The following is a 17,208-nucleotide window of genomic DNA, read 5'->3' on the forward strand; positions in this document are numbered from 1 at the left end:
AACCCAGTCATCTCTTTTCCCTAAAAGCTCTATAAACCTTGTGATGTTTCTTAAATTATTAGTTACTAACCCTTTAATTACTTTGTATATTAACTTCTCAAATATATTATATACCTTCAAGAGGTTGTATATTCTACTTCTTGGTATAGTCCATAGGGCCAAGAGCAGCGCTATATACAAAACAAATACCCAATATATATTTGTTCCATTAAATAGTTTGTGATGCTATTTTAAAAAATTCCTTCAAAGAGAATGAGTATATAAGGTTAATAAACTATAAAATGAAACTTTCAAACAGAGGACCCTTCCCTTGAAAAAATTAAGCCAGGGGACTGCAAGATGCATAAAGATACAGACAAATTTAGTTGTTTATATAGAAATTATCAATGAAAGTGGATATGTTTAACTTCTTTCCTCCATCTCAATAAGAAAAAGAAACATCTACTACTATGTTTCTAGAAAAAAACCCAAAGAGGTATTTATCAAATCATAAGGTGCCAAATTAAATGTGACTATAGTATAATAGTATTAACTGGTACAAAAGATCTTTCTCTATGGCTTCAAAAAGGACAGCTATTTGGATTTAGAGTAATGCAATGACAATTAGGACTTATAAACCCAAGAGGCTCATACATAAATACAGTTTTTTTTTTTTTTTTTTTTGACAGAGTCTTGCTTTGTTGCCCAGGCTAGAGTGAGTGCCGTGGCGTCAGCCTAGCTCACAGCAACCTCAAACTCCTGGGCTCGAGTGATCCTACTGCCTCAGCCTCCCGGGTAGCTGGGACTACAGGCATGCACCACCATGCCCGGCTAATTTTTTTTATATATATATCAGTTGGCCAATTAATTTCTTTCTATTTATAGTAGAGACGGGGTCTCACTCTTGCTCAGGCTGGTTTCGAACTCCTGACCTTGAGCAATCCGCCCGCCTCGGCCTCCCAAGAGCTAGGATTACAGGCGTGAGCCACAGCGCCCGGCCCATAAATACAGTTTTTCAAACAAGGCAAGTGCATATTATTCACTAACAGCCAAAAAGAAACTAAGTTCTCTTGATATTTAAGACTAGAAAGCACATATACAAACATATTAGATTAACTGTTTAAAACCAACACATCATTCTAAGTAAAAAATGCAGATCATGTTAAGTGTTTGTAAAAACTAGCAGATTCCAGGCAGAATAATGTTTCCTAACATTGAAAAAGCCCTACTTTAAAAGGAGCTATGTGACAAATATTTCAGCACATTTCAGAAATACAGATAAATCTCTTTAATTAATTGACCATTGAAAACATGAAGAAGGGGCCTTCCCATACTCAGTTTGGAGGTGACTTATTTAAAAGAAAAAAGGTAAGAAAGTTCTACAGTAAAATAAATGACATCATTCCAGCTAGGTAAACACTGGCAGAAACAAATGTGTCTTCTTTAGCGATTTACAGAATGACGTTACCAAGGGAACTAGATTTCATTTAATTCATCTAGGTCTATTTTTAACATGGCATCTATCAGACATGTATGGCATACATTATTCAGTAATCAATGATAACATCCTCTTAAAAATTATGTCCATGCAATATAAACTGGATAAATGTAATCACTATCCTTCAGAAATCTGGAAAATTCCCTACAATTTTCTTTTGTTCATGAATGTGTAAGAAAAGTAAAATGAGCTATGTTTAGAATCTATAAGTTTCAAGGAAAGGAGGGGAGAAGACCACCGTCTCATATCCATTCAAATTATGTGCTGCTTCAAGACATAATGTAATGAATTGTTAATCATGGCAATTGATATTTACTCAGTACCTCTATGTGCAAGTCATCACAGTAAGGTAATTTGAGGCAGAACTTGGATGAATATTGCTGAAAGTATTGAGAGCAGCAGAAAAGATGAATATGTAAAGAGAGTTTGATGAAGGCTGATGGCAGGAACAAGCACATGGTGGGGAAAAGAAAGTTATCAATTCATTTGGGGAGGGTGTGGGACTAAGGAACACTAAGAGAGAATTCAGGCCTAAGAGAAAATTAAGGGAGCCTCAACCAGGTGATGGAAAAAGGCCAGGGCTATTAAGAAAGGCTGTGAGAAATAGATTATGAGACTACTTGTAATCCCTAATGTCTCTTACACTAATACTGATGAATTCTCTGAATAAAACATGAAGGTGACAATGGCTTGTCTATAAGATCAGTGACCAGTCAATATCTTTTACTTTCATAGGTTTAACTCCTTAATCCTGTATCCCTTGAACGAACAGTTTTAAAAAGCTGTGTGTTAATACTCACCTTGTTTCATGCTTAAGGGAAGGAAAAGGACAATTATGAATCTCTGAATGGTTATGCTCAAAAATTAAATGGGCAGTGCTATGGTTTAAATATGTCGTCTGAAGTTCATGTGTTGGAAACTTAACCCTCAAGGCAACAGTGTTAAGAGTTGGGACCTTAAGAGGTGATTAGGCCATAAGGATTCTGCCCTCACAAACTGATTAATGCCATTATCTCAGGAGTGGGCTCCTTACATAGGATGAGTTCAGCTCCCTCTCGCTCCCCACGTGATGCCTTCTGCCATGTTATGATGCAGCAAGAAGGCCCTCACCAGATGCTAGTGCATTAATCTTGGATTTCCCAGCCTCCTGAACTGTGAGGAATTAAATTCCTGTTCTTTATAAATTACCCAGTCTCAAGTATTCTGTCATAGCAGCACAAAACGGAGGAAAATATGTGGTGAGGTCCAAGACACACAGAATGCTTTTTTCAGTCACAATTGAGAGGCCTGAAAAGTGACAATGGATCAGGGGCAATAAAACCATTCTAGGAGCCCTGAGATACACACTCAATTATTCTGGGAGCTCAACTAGAGGCAATCCACAAAATCTCCCTCTCCTTCAATTTCATGAAAACAGCTATTTAGTCAAGCTTAAGTTTTTGGAGGTAAAAATGCCTAATGCATTCTGCTTAACATGTAAACCGTTTACTATAAGGTGTACAGTTTTAAAACACACAGATTAGCTGTTCCTAAACTGTCTTGATAGCTACACCAGAATATTCAGAAATGTCTCTAGGATTTACAGATGGAAATCTTAACACAGCAAGACCCTACTTCCATTGAATCCTTCGTTAATCCTTTATCTTTAAATGAGATACAAGAAAAGACAAAACCAAGAGCAGGGTGAGTTATGAGGGTATACCTATAAGACAAGTGTCTAGCTAGATGTCTTTGAAATCAGGTAAAATGACCAGTAAATCATAGAATGATTCCAGTATTATACAGAAAATATATCAATTCATAGGGTATTTTTTCTAGTCAGAGGAGTCAAAATAGCAGAAGTGGAATTATAACCTTTGGCAGAAAATGCTCTAACCTCCATGGCTGCAAAAGGAAGAGTTCTTTCAGCTTTGCTTTAAGAACCTTGGAAAAAGATGTCTACATCCATGGCTACTCCCCCACTCCCAAGAGGCACAACCCCAGCCTTATATGGCTTCCAAGATTCATGGTAGGTTGTATTTCCTTCATGTTTAGAGATATACTTTCATCTGCTTGGTCCCAGCATCCAGAAGCCAGCATTTCTACTCTGCTGCTTTTGTGCATTTTAAAATATCCTGATAGGCTGACCTGCCTCCTTGGCTCTCCAAATTATCTCAAGAAGCAATTAATCTTTTTGTCACACAGTTGCATAGGTTTTGGGCAGTCTACCATAGTCTTATTATCACCATGAGCTCTATTAATTTTAGAGTGCAATTTTGCAGACCGTAAGATTTTTAAAGAACATGTATATCATCATGTTACAGCAGAAGAGCCTGTTTTCCAACCCTCAAATTCTTTCTATAAAATTACTATAAAGCTCCTTAATGTATCTTCATAACTTCGACTATAATATTTCCATAAAAACAAGGATGGGTATGAGAATGGGCTTTTAGTAAACACCAATCCTAAATTATGTACCCTAGGCCTGTGTCTGGGATGTCTCTCCCTTTATAGGTAAACAGAATTAATTTCAAACAGCCTTTTTTTTTTTTAGACAGAGTCTCGCTTTGTTGTCCTGGTTAGAGTGAGTGCCGTGGCGTCAGCCTAGCTCACAGCAACCTCAAACTCCTGGGCTCAACCAATCCTGCTGCCTCAGCCTCCTGAGTAGCTGGGACTACAGGCATGCGCCATCATGCTTGGCTAATTTTTTCTATATATATTAGTTGGCCAATTAATTTCTTTCTATTTATAGTAGAGACGGGGTCTCACTCTTGCTCAGGCTGATTTCGAACTCCTGACCTTGAGCAATCCGCCCGCGTTGGCCTCCCAGAGAGCTAGGATTACAGGTGTGAGCCACTGCACCCGGCCTCAAACAGCTTTTAGATGAACTAGATCCAGTGCACTCCAAAGCTCCCCCACTGTTACAACTGTCAGGCTGGTTCCACCTGGGCAGCAAACTCAGATACTGTGTAACTTTACACTACCCAGAAAGATAAATGTTATGCAAACAGGAAGAACTAAAACAATTTTTCCTAAATACATAATGTCAAAAAGTAAATTAAAAAAGTACATACCCATATATGCTGCCCAATGGATAGCACGCCTATCTTTCTTGTCAAAAGCATTAATATTGGCACCTCTAGACAACAGTAGTTTGACCATCTGGAATAAAAGTAAACAGTTTCACCAAAATTCTGAAGTCGAATTGTTTATTAACGCTCTTAGAGCGGCTGGCCGAAATATGGGCTTTTGCGTCTAGGGTGCAAAAGCCGATATTTCGGCCGGCCGCACTAAGAGGGTTAATACCTCTTGTGACAATTACTTATCTTAATACCTCTGGCACTGAATGTCTGCATTTGTAGAAATGAAGGAACTAGACTAAATATTGAAGGCCATTTAACATAATAACAGGACAAAATATGAAAAAAGGGTTAACTGGGTATTACTGAAGTTAGGCACCACTGATATCTTTTTAATATGCCACTTTGTGTCCTGGTATTTTATGAACTAAGTACAAATCTAGACAGTCTAAAGCTGGAATATTTATTTTATTTTTTATTATTTATTTATTTTGAGACAGAGTCTTGCTCTGTTGCCCAGGCTAGAGTGAGTACGTCAGCCTAGCTCACAGCAACCTGAAACTCCTGGGCTCAAAGCAATCCTCCTGCCTCAGCCTCCCAAGTAGCTGGGACTACAGGCATGCGCCACCATTCCTGGCTCATTTTTTCCTATATATGTTAGTTGGCCAATTAATTTTTTTCTATTTTTATAGTAGAGACGGAGTCTCGCTCTTGCTCAGGCTGGTTTTGAACTCCTGACCTCGAGCAATCCGCCCGCCTCGGCCTCCCAGAGTGCTAGGATTACAGGCGTGAGCCACCGCGCCCGGCCTAAATATTTAATTAAACATTAAATATTAATATTTAATAAGAGGTTTTATTCCTATTTGTAGCCCAAATTGTTATTACAATGCAAAGTGCGTTCTCATCTCAAAATGTCTTAAACTTAATTCAAGCAATAACACAATCTAAAATATGATTAGATCTGAAGATCGCTGAATAGTCTACTTACCTCATAATGTACCAATAATAATAATTATACCTAAACATATTTACAATAGTTTCTCCATTGGAAAAGGCATTACAGATATCAAATAGGGATATCTGTGACCTTAATAGCAGCGGAGACAAGGATTCCTTATGTTGCAAAATCAGAGAAGTATAGAGTCCTCCCTTATCTGCAGTTTCACTTTCTGTGGTTTAAATTACCCACCATCAACCGTGGTGTGAAAATAGGTGAGAACAATTACAATAAGATATTGTGAGAGAGAGAGAGACACACACACACACACACACAGACATACCACAGTCACTTAACTTTTATTACAGTATATTGCCGTAATTGTTCCATTTTATTATTGTTGTTGTCTATCTCTTACTATGCTTAAAGTTAAACTTTATCATAGGTAGGTATGATAGGTATCATATGTATAGAAAAAAAATGTATATAGGGTTTTGTACTATCTGATATTTCAGTCATCCACTGTAGGTCTTGGAATGTATCTCTATAGATAATGGGGGACTACTATACCATGAAAAAAACACTAGCTCCTGGCCACAGAATCTTGGGAACATCACTTTACCTCTTTTGAGTTTTTGTGTCTGCAAAAAAAATGAAGGACTAGACAAGTTGGCCTCAAAGATTCTTCTGCTTTGTTCTTCCCTAAGTCTTCTATGTACATGTAAACCCCTACCTTTACTATGATTGACACCTTAGCACAGTCAATGCTTGTTGTATAAGATAACTAAATAATAATTTTCTTAAATTGTTTTCTTTGATGGCTCTGTCATTGAAGAATTCTCTTGACTAACTGCTGATAATAAACAGTAAGAAAATATGTTTTCTAAACTCTGCCTTCCTATGCTACTATTCTTCTGGGAGAAGAATGAGATTGCTCTATTTTCCTAGATAATTTTTTTCCACAACGATAGAAAATACTTATGTTGTGTTACAGTTGGCAGTGTTTTCCTTTGTCATTCTAGGTTGGCTATGAGTTTTAAGTGCATGGGCAGTCATCTAGTAAGTAAATTTTTAAATTTGAGAAAGTTAAATCATGAAAAACATGTCTGAGGGTGTGCTAAAGGCAAAATTAGAGAAAAATTATCAAGATATAATAGATATTTGTTTGTTTTTACCATGAACTGATGAATGGCTAAAAAGGGCAAGTTCATTAATAACTAGGGAGGGATGTTAGAAGAGAAAACTTACTGATTAAAAGTCACCTACCTCACCATGTCCACTGAAAGCTGCATGATGTAATGCAGTTCTCCCTGCTCGATCAGATACATTTACATTACTCAGAAGAGGTACCAAAGCTTCGGCACACTTTACAGCTTTATTAGCAGCAGCTATGTGTAAAGGGGTTTGCCAGTTTTTGTCTCGAGCATTAACATCTGCAGAATGCTTCAGAAGTACCTGAACTGCTTCCTAAAACACATGAAGATAAAAGTTATACAGAGTTATACAAGACAAATGTGATAAGAGATTCAGAAATTATTTATATACTATATATATAAAAATATATATATGAAGGAAACAAAAAGTTCTGATAGAACCTACTACAAACAAGCAGGAATTTACCTAAGAAAACAAAATATTTTTAATGTAAAGGTAGTACTCAGAGCCATATAAAATGCATCAAGATAAAATATTCCTTTTCCTTACCCTTTAAAGTATTCCCTTTCCCTACCCTCCCAATAAAAGCAATTCCTATCAAAATATGTAAGAAGAAATATCGAGAACCATTCTTCAAATATATTCATTTCTTATTTTGGTTTCTGAGATAGCAAGATACAATTAATTTATACTTCAACAGTTTTAAGGACTGGATATATACAAATTAAAAACGTACTTATTCCAAAGGTATTATACATGATATATTTTACAGCATGAAAAATCACTAAGATCTAGTTCACTAAAAAAAAAAAAAAAAAGACATATACAAAGTATTTATTGTAATGCTGCTTAGTGGGAAAATTAAGGCAATTTAAAAGTTTTACTGTCCAATTTGTGGAAGGGGGACAGGGCGAAAGAAGAGTTTTACTGTCCAAAGGGATTTATCTCCCAGAAGGATAAAAACCTCACATTACCATTTCTATAAATTGGACTCATGCAAGGATTCTAAGGAATCCAGTATGCCAACAACATTAACTAATATAATCAGAACTAAATTTAGTAAATTTTTCCCCTTACAGTGATAATCCTATTTTTTGGTAGATGAATGACAACCTACATATGAAAATGAAAAGGACTAGGACAAGAACAAAATCTGGGTTTCCATTTCAATTCTATAGTATTACCTATAAGGCTTATTATTCAAGTCTTATAAAAAATATCCTCAGTGTTCTTATCTGTAAAAGGGGTGGGGAATACTACCTGCCCACCACTCTTCTCAAGTATGCTATAGGGTACAATAAACTAACATACATGAAAAGTGTTACAAAGTAAAATAGAGCATATTTATAGATTAAACAAAAAAATACTATTAGCCTTTTAAGCCTTTGAACTAAAAAGTAATCAGAACTGTTTGAAATATGGGAAACAGCACAAGTATTTAACAGGTTTGGCAAAAAAGACTGGGGAGATGTCTGGTTATCTATGAATCTGCTAATGAAGTAACCCAGCTAATCAAAGATATATGGAGGCGAATGACCCTACATTTCCACTCCAGTCAGTTACCCAAAAGAAATTTAAAAATTCATCCATGAATGCTCATGGCAGTTTTATTCCTAAAATAGCCAAAAACCAGAAATGTAAATGTTCATCAATAAGAAAATGGATAAACAAGGCCGGGCGCGGTGGCTCACGCCTGTAATCCTAGCTCTTGGGAGGCCGAGGCGGGCGGATTGCTCAAGGTCAGGAGTTCAAAACCAGCCTGAGCAAGAGCGAGACCCCGTCTCTACTATAAATAGAAAGAAATTAATTGGCCAACTGATATATATAGAAAAAAAATTAGCCGGGCATGGTGGCGCATGCCTGTAGTCCCAGCTACTCGGGAGGCTGAGGCAGAAGGATTGCTCGAGCCCAGGAGTTTGAGGTTGCTGTGAGCTGGGCTGACGCCATGGCACTCACTCTAGCCTGGACAACAAAGCGAGACTCTGTCTCAAAAAAAAAAAAAAAAAGAAAGAAAATGGATAAACAAACAGTGGTACATCTGTGTAATGACACTATACTCAGGAATAAGATGCCAGCCTTGCTTTATTCATTCCCACTCGGAATTCACAATGAAAACATTAAAGTTTCTGTAAAGTCTGGGAAATATTTATGTTCCAGTAGGAAGAATAAGAAAATCAAGACTATTCTTGTTTTACTAAAAAGCAAGAATAAATCCAACTGATGTTGGATTTAAAGTAGTAAAGGCAGTAAACATAGCAACTAAGACTCTAGAATATCAAGAGAGATCAAAGTTTGAATGCTAGGTCCCATTTCCTACTTAGAGTAATATTAATATGTGTCAGATAATAACAGCAGTGATCTTTGAAAATTCAGAGAAAACTAAAGAAAATCTCTAAAGGCTGCAAATGTTTAAAAAGAAGAGGTGAATTTCTAGAACTACAAACTAAAGAACCTGATGTCATGTCCTAGTCTGATTCTAAATCACATTATCAGCACATTATAAGCATGTAGAAAATGTGGGGATAACCAATGGCATAGATGGTTTCACTAACAGTCAATGTTACCATAATAACCTTATTTTTAATTTTTCAGTTATTAGACGATGAGTGTAAAAAATGCTGGTGTGCTTTGATTAAAAAAAAAGCTAAGTAAACACTTCATGACACCAATTTAAATGAGGTCATAAAATATGGGGTGATAACAAAAGGTTGAACAATTATATTCAAAGAATATTTAATAATATATTGTGGTCAATCGAAAAGAAACTCCATAGCACCAGCTTTCTCTCTCAAGGCACAGGAAAAAGAAGGGCTAATATATTTGCAAATAAATAAAATTTGGATGGACCAGTAACATCTCACATGGTAATATAATTTCTGTATACTACTCTTTTTTTTTTTTTTTTGAGACAAGAGTCTTACTTTGTTGCCCTGAGTAGAGTGCCATGGCGTCAGCCTAGCTCACAGCAACCTGAAACTCCTGGACTCAAGCCATCCTCCTGCCTCAGCCTCCCAAGTAGCTGAGACTACAGGCATGTGTCACCACATCTAGTTAATTTTTTCTATTTTCAGTAGAGACAGGGTCTCGGCTCTTGCTCAGGTTGGTCTCCAACTCCTGAGCTCAACCGATGCTCCCGCCTTGGCCTCCCAGAGTGCTAGGTTTACAGGCCTGAGCCGCTGTGCCCTGTCAGTATACTACTTTTAAAGAATAGTAAGTCACAAACCAGAGTGGTGTAGACAGACTGACGTAGGTGACTAGTAGGATGTGGTGTGTGTAAACCATGTCACTGAAGGAGAGTTGGGAAATGAATTTGGGATATTTAGCCTGAAGCAGTCTTTTTCAACCTAGTGTCAGTGAGGGAATTAAGCCCTAAGGCATTACTGCGTGTGATAAATTAACTTCTCTCCTACATACACATCTATCACTGTGTTAGCTATTATGTCCTTAGGAGAATTTAGAAAATAGTCACTCCAATTAACTTGTATAGGGTTTACTTCTCCCATGATATCTCAAAAATATAAACCAAAAGCTACTTAAAATTTTGCCTTTGAAAGACCTCTCTTTACTTATTTCTCTGTGGCCTCAGCTACCTTTGCTGCCTGGATGTAATGAAAACAATCAAAAGAACACCAGTAAAACTGATAATCTTGTCTAGGCTTTTTAGCAGTTTTGCTAATTATGAGATTTTCTTTCTACAAGAAAAATGATACCTTGTTTATACAAGTTATATTTGCATAGAACAGCCACATTTTATAGCTGTTCCCCATAATATTGCAAAAGAATATCAACACTACATAGCCTAGAAATTTAGGCTGAAGAGTAGACTTAAGAAACTTACTAGTATCACTGCTTTCTAACCTACAGCTTGCCCTTAGATGCAGGCTGAGTACATAGTTTTTAAAAATCAGGAGTCAAGTGTCTAGTGAAACCTGACATCTTCTTCTAACAATATATTTGCACCAAAAAAAAAAAAAAAAACAAAAAAAAAACAATATATTTGCAAATAAATAAAATTTTTCTTTAAGAATTTCTGGTCTGTTTTACAACCTCTACATATATAAAATGTACCTTCTAATGATTTAATCTGGTAAAATTCCATTAATTTTAAGAGCCATATTTCTAAGAGTCATACTGAAAAATGGGTAGGTATGACTAATATTAATAGGTTCTAAAAATAGTAATGTTTATCTTCTTTAACTGAATATATGTATGTATGTATTTTTTTAAGAGATGAGGTCTTGCTCTGTCAACTAGGCTGGTGTACAGTGGTGTGATCACAGGTCCCTGAAGTCTCAAACTCTTGGGCTCAAGCTATCTTCTTCCTGCTTCAGGCTCCTGAGTAGCTGGGACTACAGGTCCGCACTACCACGCCTAGCTCATTTTTCTAAGATGGGCCTCACTATGTTTTGCCCAGGCTGGTCTTGAATTCCTGGCCTCAAGTGATCCTCTTACCTCAGCCTCCCAAAATGCTGGGATTATAGGCCTGAGACACTGCTCTCAGCCAACTGCTTTTATTTAAAGATACATTTTTATGGAGAGCTAACCACAAACAGCATTACCAAGGAATTTCAAAATTCAAGGTACTTTGCCAAGTATGTCTTAGTCTTCATGGTAACTCCCAGATTTGTCCAACATCATATAGCTAAAAAGTTGCAGGTGCTAACTGAAGCTAGTGCCTCCAAATCTAAATTCTCTTAAGTGTATCAGCTATAGGACATAAGGACCCAGGGATTGTGTGCTCAGGTGTACCATCCTCTTCCTAACTAGGAGGCTACTGCTAACAGATTGCCTCTGTCACGTCATAGGGATTATAATCTCTCCCAACCGCTTTTCCCCTCCAAGTCTCTTCACTTGCCCAGCTTATGTTCTAGGTTCAATACGTACTTCACAATGAAGAATACAAAGAATGATAAAGAGGCAGAAGCTCCCCTAGTTTCTCCTGAGGCGCTAGAGCTTCTGTTCCTTCTCCAGAACTACCTAGTTCCACGATGGGGAGAAGGAGCAGTAGCAACACTTGGGAATTCCTTTCTTGTCTCTTACAATTTGATAACTGAAGAAACAATGGACTAACATTCACTTATATAATCACATACTTTTATATTTTAATTTTTTAAAATTTGCAACAAGTACTAACCATAATAAGGTAGGTTAGAGGGGTGCTTTAGACACAGCATTTTAGAAAAGTACCCAATATATTTTATAAAGGCAGTATAATGACAGAAAAAAAAGAAAGTCCAGGTTTTTGTTCTATCTCTATTCAAGTTGAGTAGTTTCTGGTGAATCATTACACAGTTTCATCTATCCTATAAAGATGTCATTAGGATTAGAAGAGATCACTTCTCAGCCTTTTGGCTAAGATCAAGTATAGAATTAGAACATATGAAAAATATAAAAATACTTGTAATAATGGACATTCTCTAAAAATGTTCATTTTCTTGATTAGCAAACAATATACAGGGATGTAAACAAGAAGGAAGTATTCTTCCGTATAAGACATCTCACATATTTTAAGGTTCTATATTTAGAACTGGTAAAATGTACAACCAAGTAATGTTTTTGAAACTAATTTCAGTGTTTAACTAAACAATATTTCAAATAATCTTATACATTGATGAGATTATTTCTTGATCAAAATCAATAGACTCTTCGCAACAAGCTACTGTGAACCAGTAGAGAAAAGCCCTGAGAAGAATTAAGTAAGACAGAAAAATAACTTCCTTGTAGAAGGAACAGAAATAGTGTTTTCTATTTTCTGCTATTTCAGACTCTCCGAGAGGCTTTATACATGAAAGGAGAAATGGAACAATTAACTTGGTTTGTACAAATTCTAAAGTAAAATGACCAGTCTAGGTATTGCAGTGGCTTTTTTCACTATGAAAACATATAATTTGAAATATGGATTCATACATAGGCCTACTTATTTCATGTTCTTATATACAATACATTTACTAAAAGAAATTTCATACCTCACTACAAGATGCAACTGCTCTGTGTAAAGGTGTCAACCATTTGCTGTCTTTGGCATTAACTCTAGCTCCTGCAACAAGAAGAAAAAAATAAATTGAAATATTTTACATAAAATATTTTTAATAAATCTCTTATAGTTAGTATATAATCCGAATTGGATAAATGACAATTTAAAAAGTACTTTATTTTATACTTTCTGCTAATAAATTATCCTTAAATTATAAAACAAGATTATCCTTTTAAATTGATGTAATCATCCAATGAAGTATTAGCTTTCTATTAAAAATAAAATAAACATTTTATATGTAGGCTAGAAAAGCCACCTTTATACAGAGCATATCCAAGGTAAAAATCAGACCCCACTTTAGAATGTTAAAAAGCTCAAATACTTAAATGAATATAAGAATTTACTAAGAGATAAAATGTAGACTATTCCAAAGTCTTTATTACAATCTTTACTAATAAATGTATCATGTCATAAAGTAATATAATATCAAAATAGTTCTTCAGCCATGATTAAAAACACACTAGTACTACAGTTGTTGTATAAACTGAATCATGGTAATAGACTTAGAAAAAAAACTAAGAAAAAGGAATCAATCCATATAACTTTCTGGGTTATGCCTAACTTTTAAAAAAGGAAAAATTTTTTTAAAACAAATCAATTCTGTATAGTTGTTTAAAAATCACAGACTCAATGGACAAACACATTTAGAAAGACCAAAAAACTGCATAATTGGAGGGGAAAGGAATCTATCTCCTAAGTAAATCCACTGGTTTGGTACCCAAGTTCCAACCAAATAAAAGTAGCACATGGTAGGATCACTCCATGCATATCTAAGTAGAGAAGCAACAGCCCTGGCTCTTAAAAATATAGATGAACTGGCTGACAAGTCCTGTCCTATACATAATCTTAGATTTATACCACAAATCCTAACTAACTCCTTATTTTCTAAATGATGAAATATAGGTACTGCAAGTAGCCCAACATCAGATCAGAATCAACTATTGCAGAACCAACGCTAGAATTCATACCTTCTGATGTTTACATTATTTCTATGTTTTGAGTGTGAGGGTCCAGGGAATAGTCAAATATAGTGATTTCATGTTATGGCTCCAAAAATTACTAGCTATGGGTCCCTAAGTAGTATGTGATCCTTCTGAACCTAAGTTTCTTCATCTATAAAACAGATTTCATAATACCTTATTACAAAAATTAACACATAATAAATATACCTAGTACACAAAGCACAGATGCGTTAGAGGTAGATTTAAAATAAAAGCCTTGAACATAAGAGAAAATAAAATGAAATGGGGATGTAGGAAACATCCACAAATACAGCAGCTGAAATTCTAAAAGTAGCTAAGTTCTCTGTAGACCGTGGCAGTGAGGAGAATGAAAGAATCGAGAGTCAACTAGTCTTTCAAGAATGCTCAGAGTTAGGCTTTAGGAGAAGGAAGGAAGGAAGCAAAATAAAGAATCAGCTAGAGAGCATGGCATATTCATTTGGACAACTGTCTACCAGGCACTGTGGAGACTAAGGTGATTTGCCTGACCGCAGTAATGTCAGCATTTGGTAGATAGTACAAATATTTGAAATGTTTACCAGCTAGAAGGCTGGAGTCCCAGACATAGTGAAGAGGCAACACAGAATCTAGGGTCCTTCATTCTCCCATTTATCTGCTTAGAACATCAATGGTTCTCTTTAATTCCTGTGCCTCTTTCTATAGGTTTGTATTATATGCATATATATATATATATATATATCTCCATATACAGATAGATATATATGCCAGGCAAGCCCTGGTAGTAAGGCCCAAAGGGTATTAACGCAGACACCCAGAAGAGACAGTATCCTTGATCAACAACAACAACAACAACAAAAAGCTCTCACAAAGAAACCTGAGAAGTTTAATTCAAGGTATTAACAAGAGAATAGAAAGTGGCTGTCAAATACAAAAAAAAAGAAAAAATAGGAGGCTCCCTAGGTGCTGATAAAGATCTGATACAAAGTTAAAAAAGAGAAATAAGTATCTATCTTCATACAGTAGTCCCCCTTTATCCAATTTCACTTTCTGCAGTTTGTTACCTGTTGAACCATGGTCTGAAAATATTAAACGGCAAATTCCAGAAATAAAAAATTCCTAAGTTTTAAACTGCTCGCCGTTCTGAGTAGTGTGATAAAATGTGGTGCTGTCCTGCTCCCTTCACCTAGGCCATGAATCATCCCTTTGTCCATCATATCCAGTATATGCTACGCACCTATTAGTTACTTAGAAGCCATCTTGATTAAGAGATGGACTGTCATGGTATTATAGTGCTGGTGTTAAGCAACCCTTAAACTTTACTTTTATTTAATAATGGCCCCAAAGCACAAGAGCAGTGATGCTAGAATGTTGAATATGCCAAAAGAAAACAGTATTTCCTTTAAGCAAAAACGTGAAAGTTCTCAGCTTAATAAAGGAAGAAAAGAAAGTGTGTGCTGTGGTTGCTAAGGTCTATGGTGAGAACAAATCAGCGAAATTATGAAGAAGGAAAAAGAAATTCATGCATGGTACATAGGGTTAGGTAGTATCTTACGTTGCAGGCATCCACTTGGGGGTCTTGGAACATATCAGCCTCAGGTAAGGGGGAACTATTGCATTTGCTTTATATGCATAACGAAACCCTAGAGGAGGTCAGGCATTGTGGCATACACCTATAATCCTAGCTACTTGGGAGGTTGAGGTAGGAGTATCGCTTGAGCACAGGATTTTGAAGTTACAGTGAGTTATGATTGTATAACTGCACTCCAGCCTGAGTGACAGAAGGACAAGTGACCTGTCCTTCAAACAATATGCTCAGACATTAATAAGAGTGAATGCCTATATGTTTGTGTTGGTGGTGGGGCATACTGAAAGCTGGGTACATTGTGGGGGACTGGGGTAGAAGGGCAACTTCACTGATTATGACGATTCAATGGGATATTTGGGATACCCAAGTAAAAAACCCTGCTGGTTTCATTCTGTCATTTTAAGCTATGACAATTAATTTGTCTTTCTCTTTACTTGCAATAACACAAAGTTAATTTATCAAAACACGTAAGTGGCTGGGTCTTGTGGCTCACACCTATAGTCCCAGTTACTCTCAAGGCTGAGGCAGGAAGACTGCTTGAGCCTCAAGAGTTGGAGGCTGCAGTGAGCTATGGTATCACTGTACTCTAACCTGGGAAACACAGTGAGACCCTGTCTGTCTCAAAAACAATAACAAAAAACAAGAAACAACAACAAAAACCCACATAAATGACTAAAACAAACAATCCACTAATGGCTGAATGAGAATATATTATACTGCTACTTGTTATTAACAGACTATTTGATTTAAAAAGTTCAGCTTCTTTTGATTCTAAAGATTAGCACAGTGGATCATAATCTTTCGCAGAAGACAGTCATCTAATCTTCTATTAAAGCATGTTTTTCTAACAGCCTAATCAAATATCTTAATTCTTTGGAAAATAAAGGTCAACAATATGAGAAATCATCAGGCTATCTCTGAGGGCATCAGTGAAACAAACCCTGCTCCCATTGGTTAATTAGCATGCGATTCACTTATTAACAGACACAGCAATGCACACTACAAGAGCATTAGTTGGCTGTGTTCCTGTAAAATGAAAATAGTTTAAGAGCAACAAACCTGGCAACAAACTTCAGATTGTTCAGACTCACAAAGCCCATCTCAACGAACTCTCTGAAGGTAAACAGACTTCTGTTTTACACTGAACACTTCGAAGTTTAGCTACATATTCACATACACATTAAACTACAAAGTCATTCCAGTAATGGAAAAAGACATTTCCAGAGTACAGTTAATTAGTCCAATAGCTAGTTGGAGTATTAAAAAAACATCCACAAAGGCTAATAATGAAGACTGGAGATAGGAGTAGGGGAGAAGAGGAAAGAAACTGCATCTACTTAAAACACAAAACAGTCTTCATAGAGAGAAATAAAACCAAATGTAACAACCTCTGGGATGATCATCACATACTCTATATATGGCAGAAGATAATATTTGTGGCTTTTAAGGATGACCTTAAGTCATCATGAAAAGATTAATTTTTTTACTACTTACTCATTAAAACAGAAAATAATCATTAATAATATAAAATAGCAGCCCTATGTCAACTGCTAAAGTTAGGTTACTGGTAGACCCTGTGGTAGGAGAAAGCACTGCTAAGGAAATGGAGACAATACAGATAGCAATTTAAGGAAGATTTCATTGATGGCTGCTACAAACCAATATTTACAGAAAACCTCTTATGTGCTAGGACAACATATCATTAAATTCAAAATGGTTATGTCCAACTGTATAATCAATATTTTCGTTACAAGTCTTCCTTTCCCCCCACAAATTTATGTATTATCAAGTGAACTTCCCCTTAAGTAAGAAGCTAGAGCCTACATTCACAACATAATACCTGAACTTGGATTCACCTTTCTAGGATAGAGATGTGATTGGATTTCCGGTATTATGTGCAACAACACAAACAAGCAAAAAACAGCTGCAGATCAATAGGGTGTATCTATCTGATATCCCAGTTAGATTATATAGAAAAATTCAGCTAACCAACCTTCCT

The 17,208-nt window shown here is 36.1% G+C and overlaps 1 protein-coding gene across 6 annotated transcripts in view; it reads right to left on the minus strand.

The window, feature by feature from the left end:
* The window catches only part of ANKRD28 (ankyrin repeat domain 28), a 180,690-nt gene that overhangs the window by 53,812 nt on the left and 109,670 nt on the right, over positions 1-17,208 (minus strand). For all 6 annotated transcript variants that reach the window (XR_012920527.1, XM_020288906.2, XM_020288917.2 and 3 more), the window contains 3 exons: positions 12,595-12,665; positions 6,740-6,940; positions 4,531-4,618 (listed from right to left, as the gene is read on the minus strand). Coding sequence is in view for 5 of the 6 variants with exons in the window: in XM_020288906.2 (XP_020144495.1) it covers positions 4,531-4,618; positions 6,740-6,940; positions 12,595-12,665 (360 nt within the window). In the remaining variant the exon portion in view is untranslated. The remainder of the gene's footprint in view (positions 1-4,530; positions 4,619-6,739; positions 6,941-12,594; positions 12,666-17,208) is intronic.

The sequence above is a fragment of the Microcebus murinus genome, chromosome 1 (assembly GCF_040939455.1).
Source record: "Microcebus murinus isolate Inina chromosome 1, M.murinus_Inina_mat1.0, whole genome shotgun sequence".
Taxonomy (NCBI): domain Eukaryota; kingdom Metazoa; phylum Chordata; class Mammalia; order Primates; family Cheirogaleidae; genus Microcebus; species Microcebus murinus.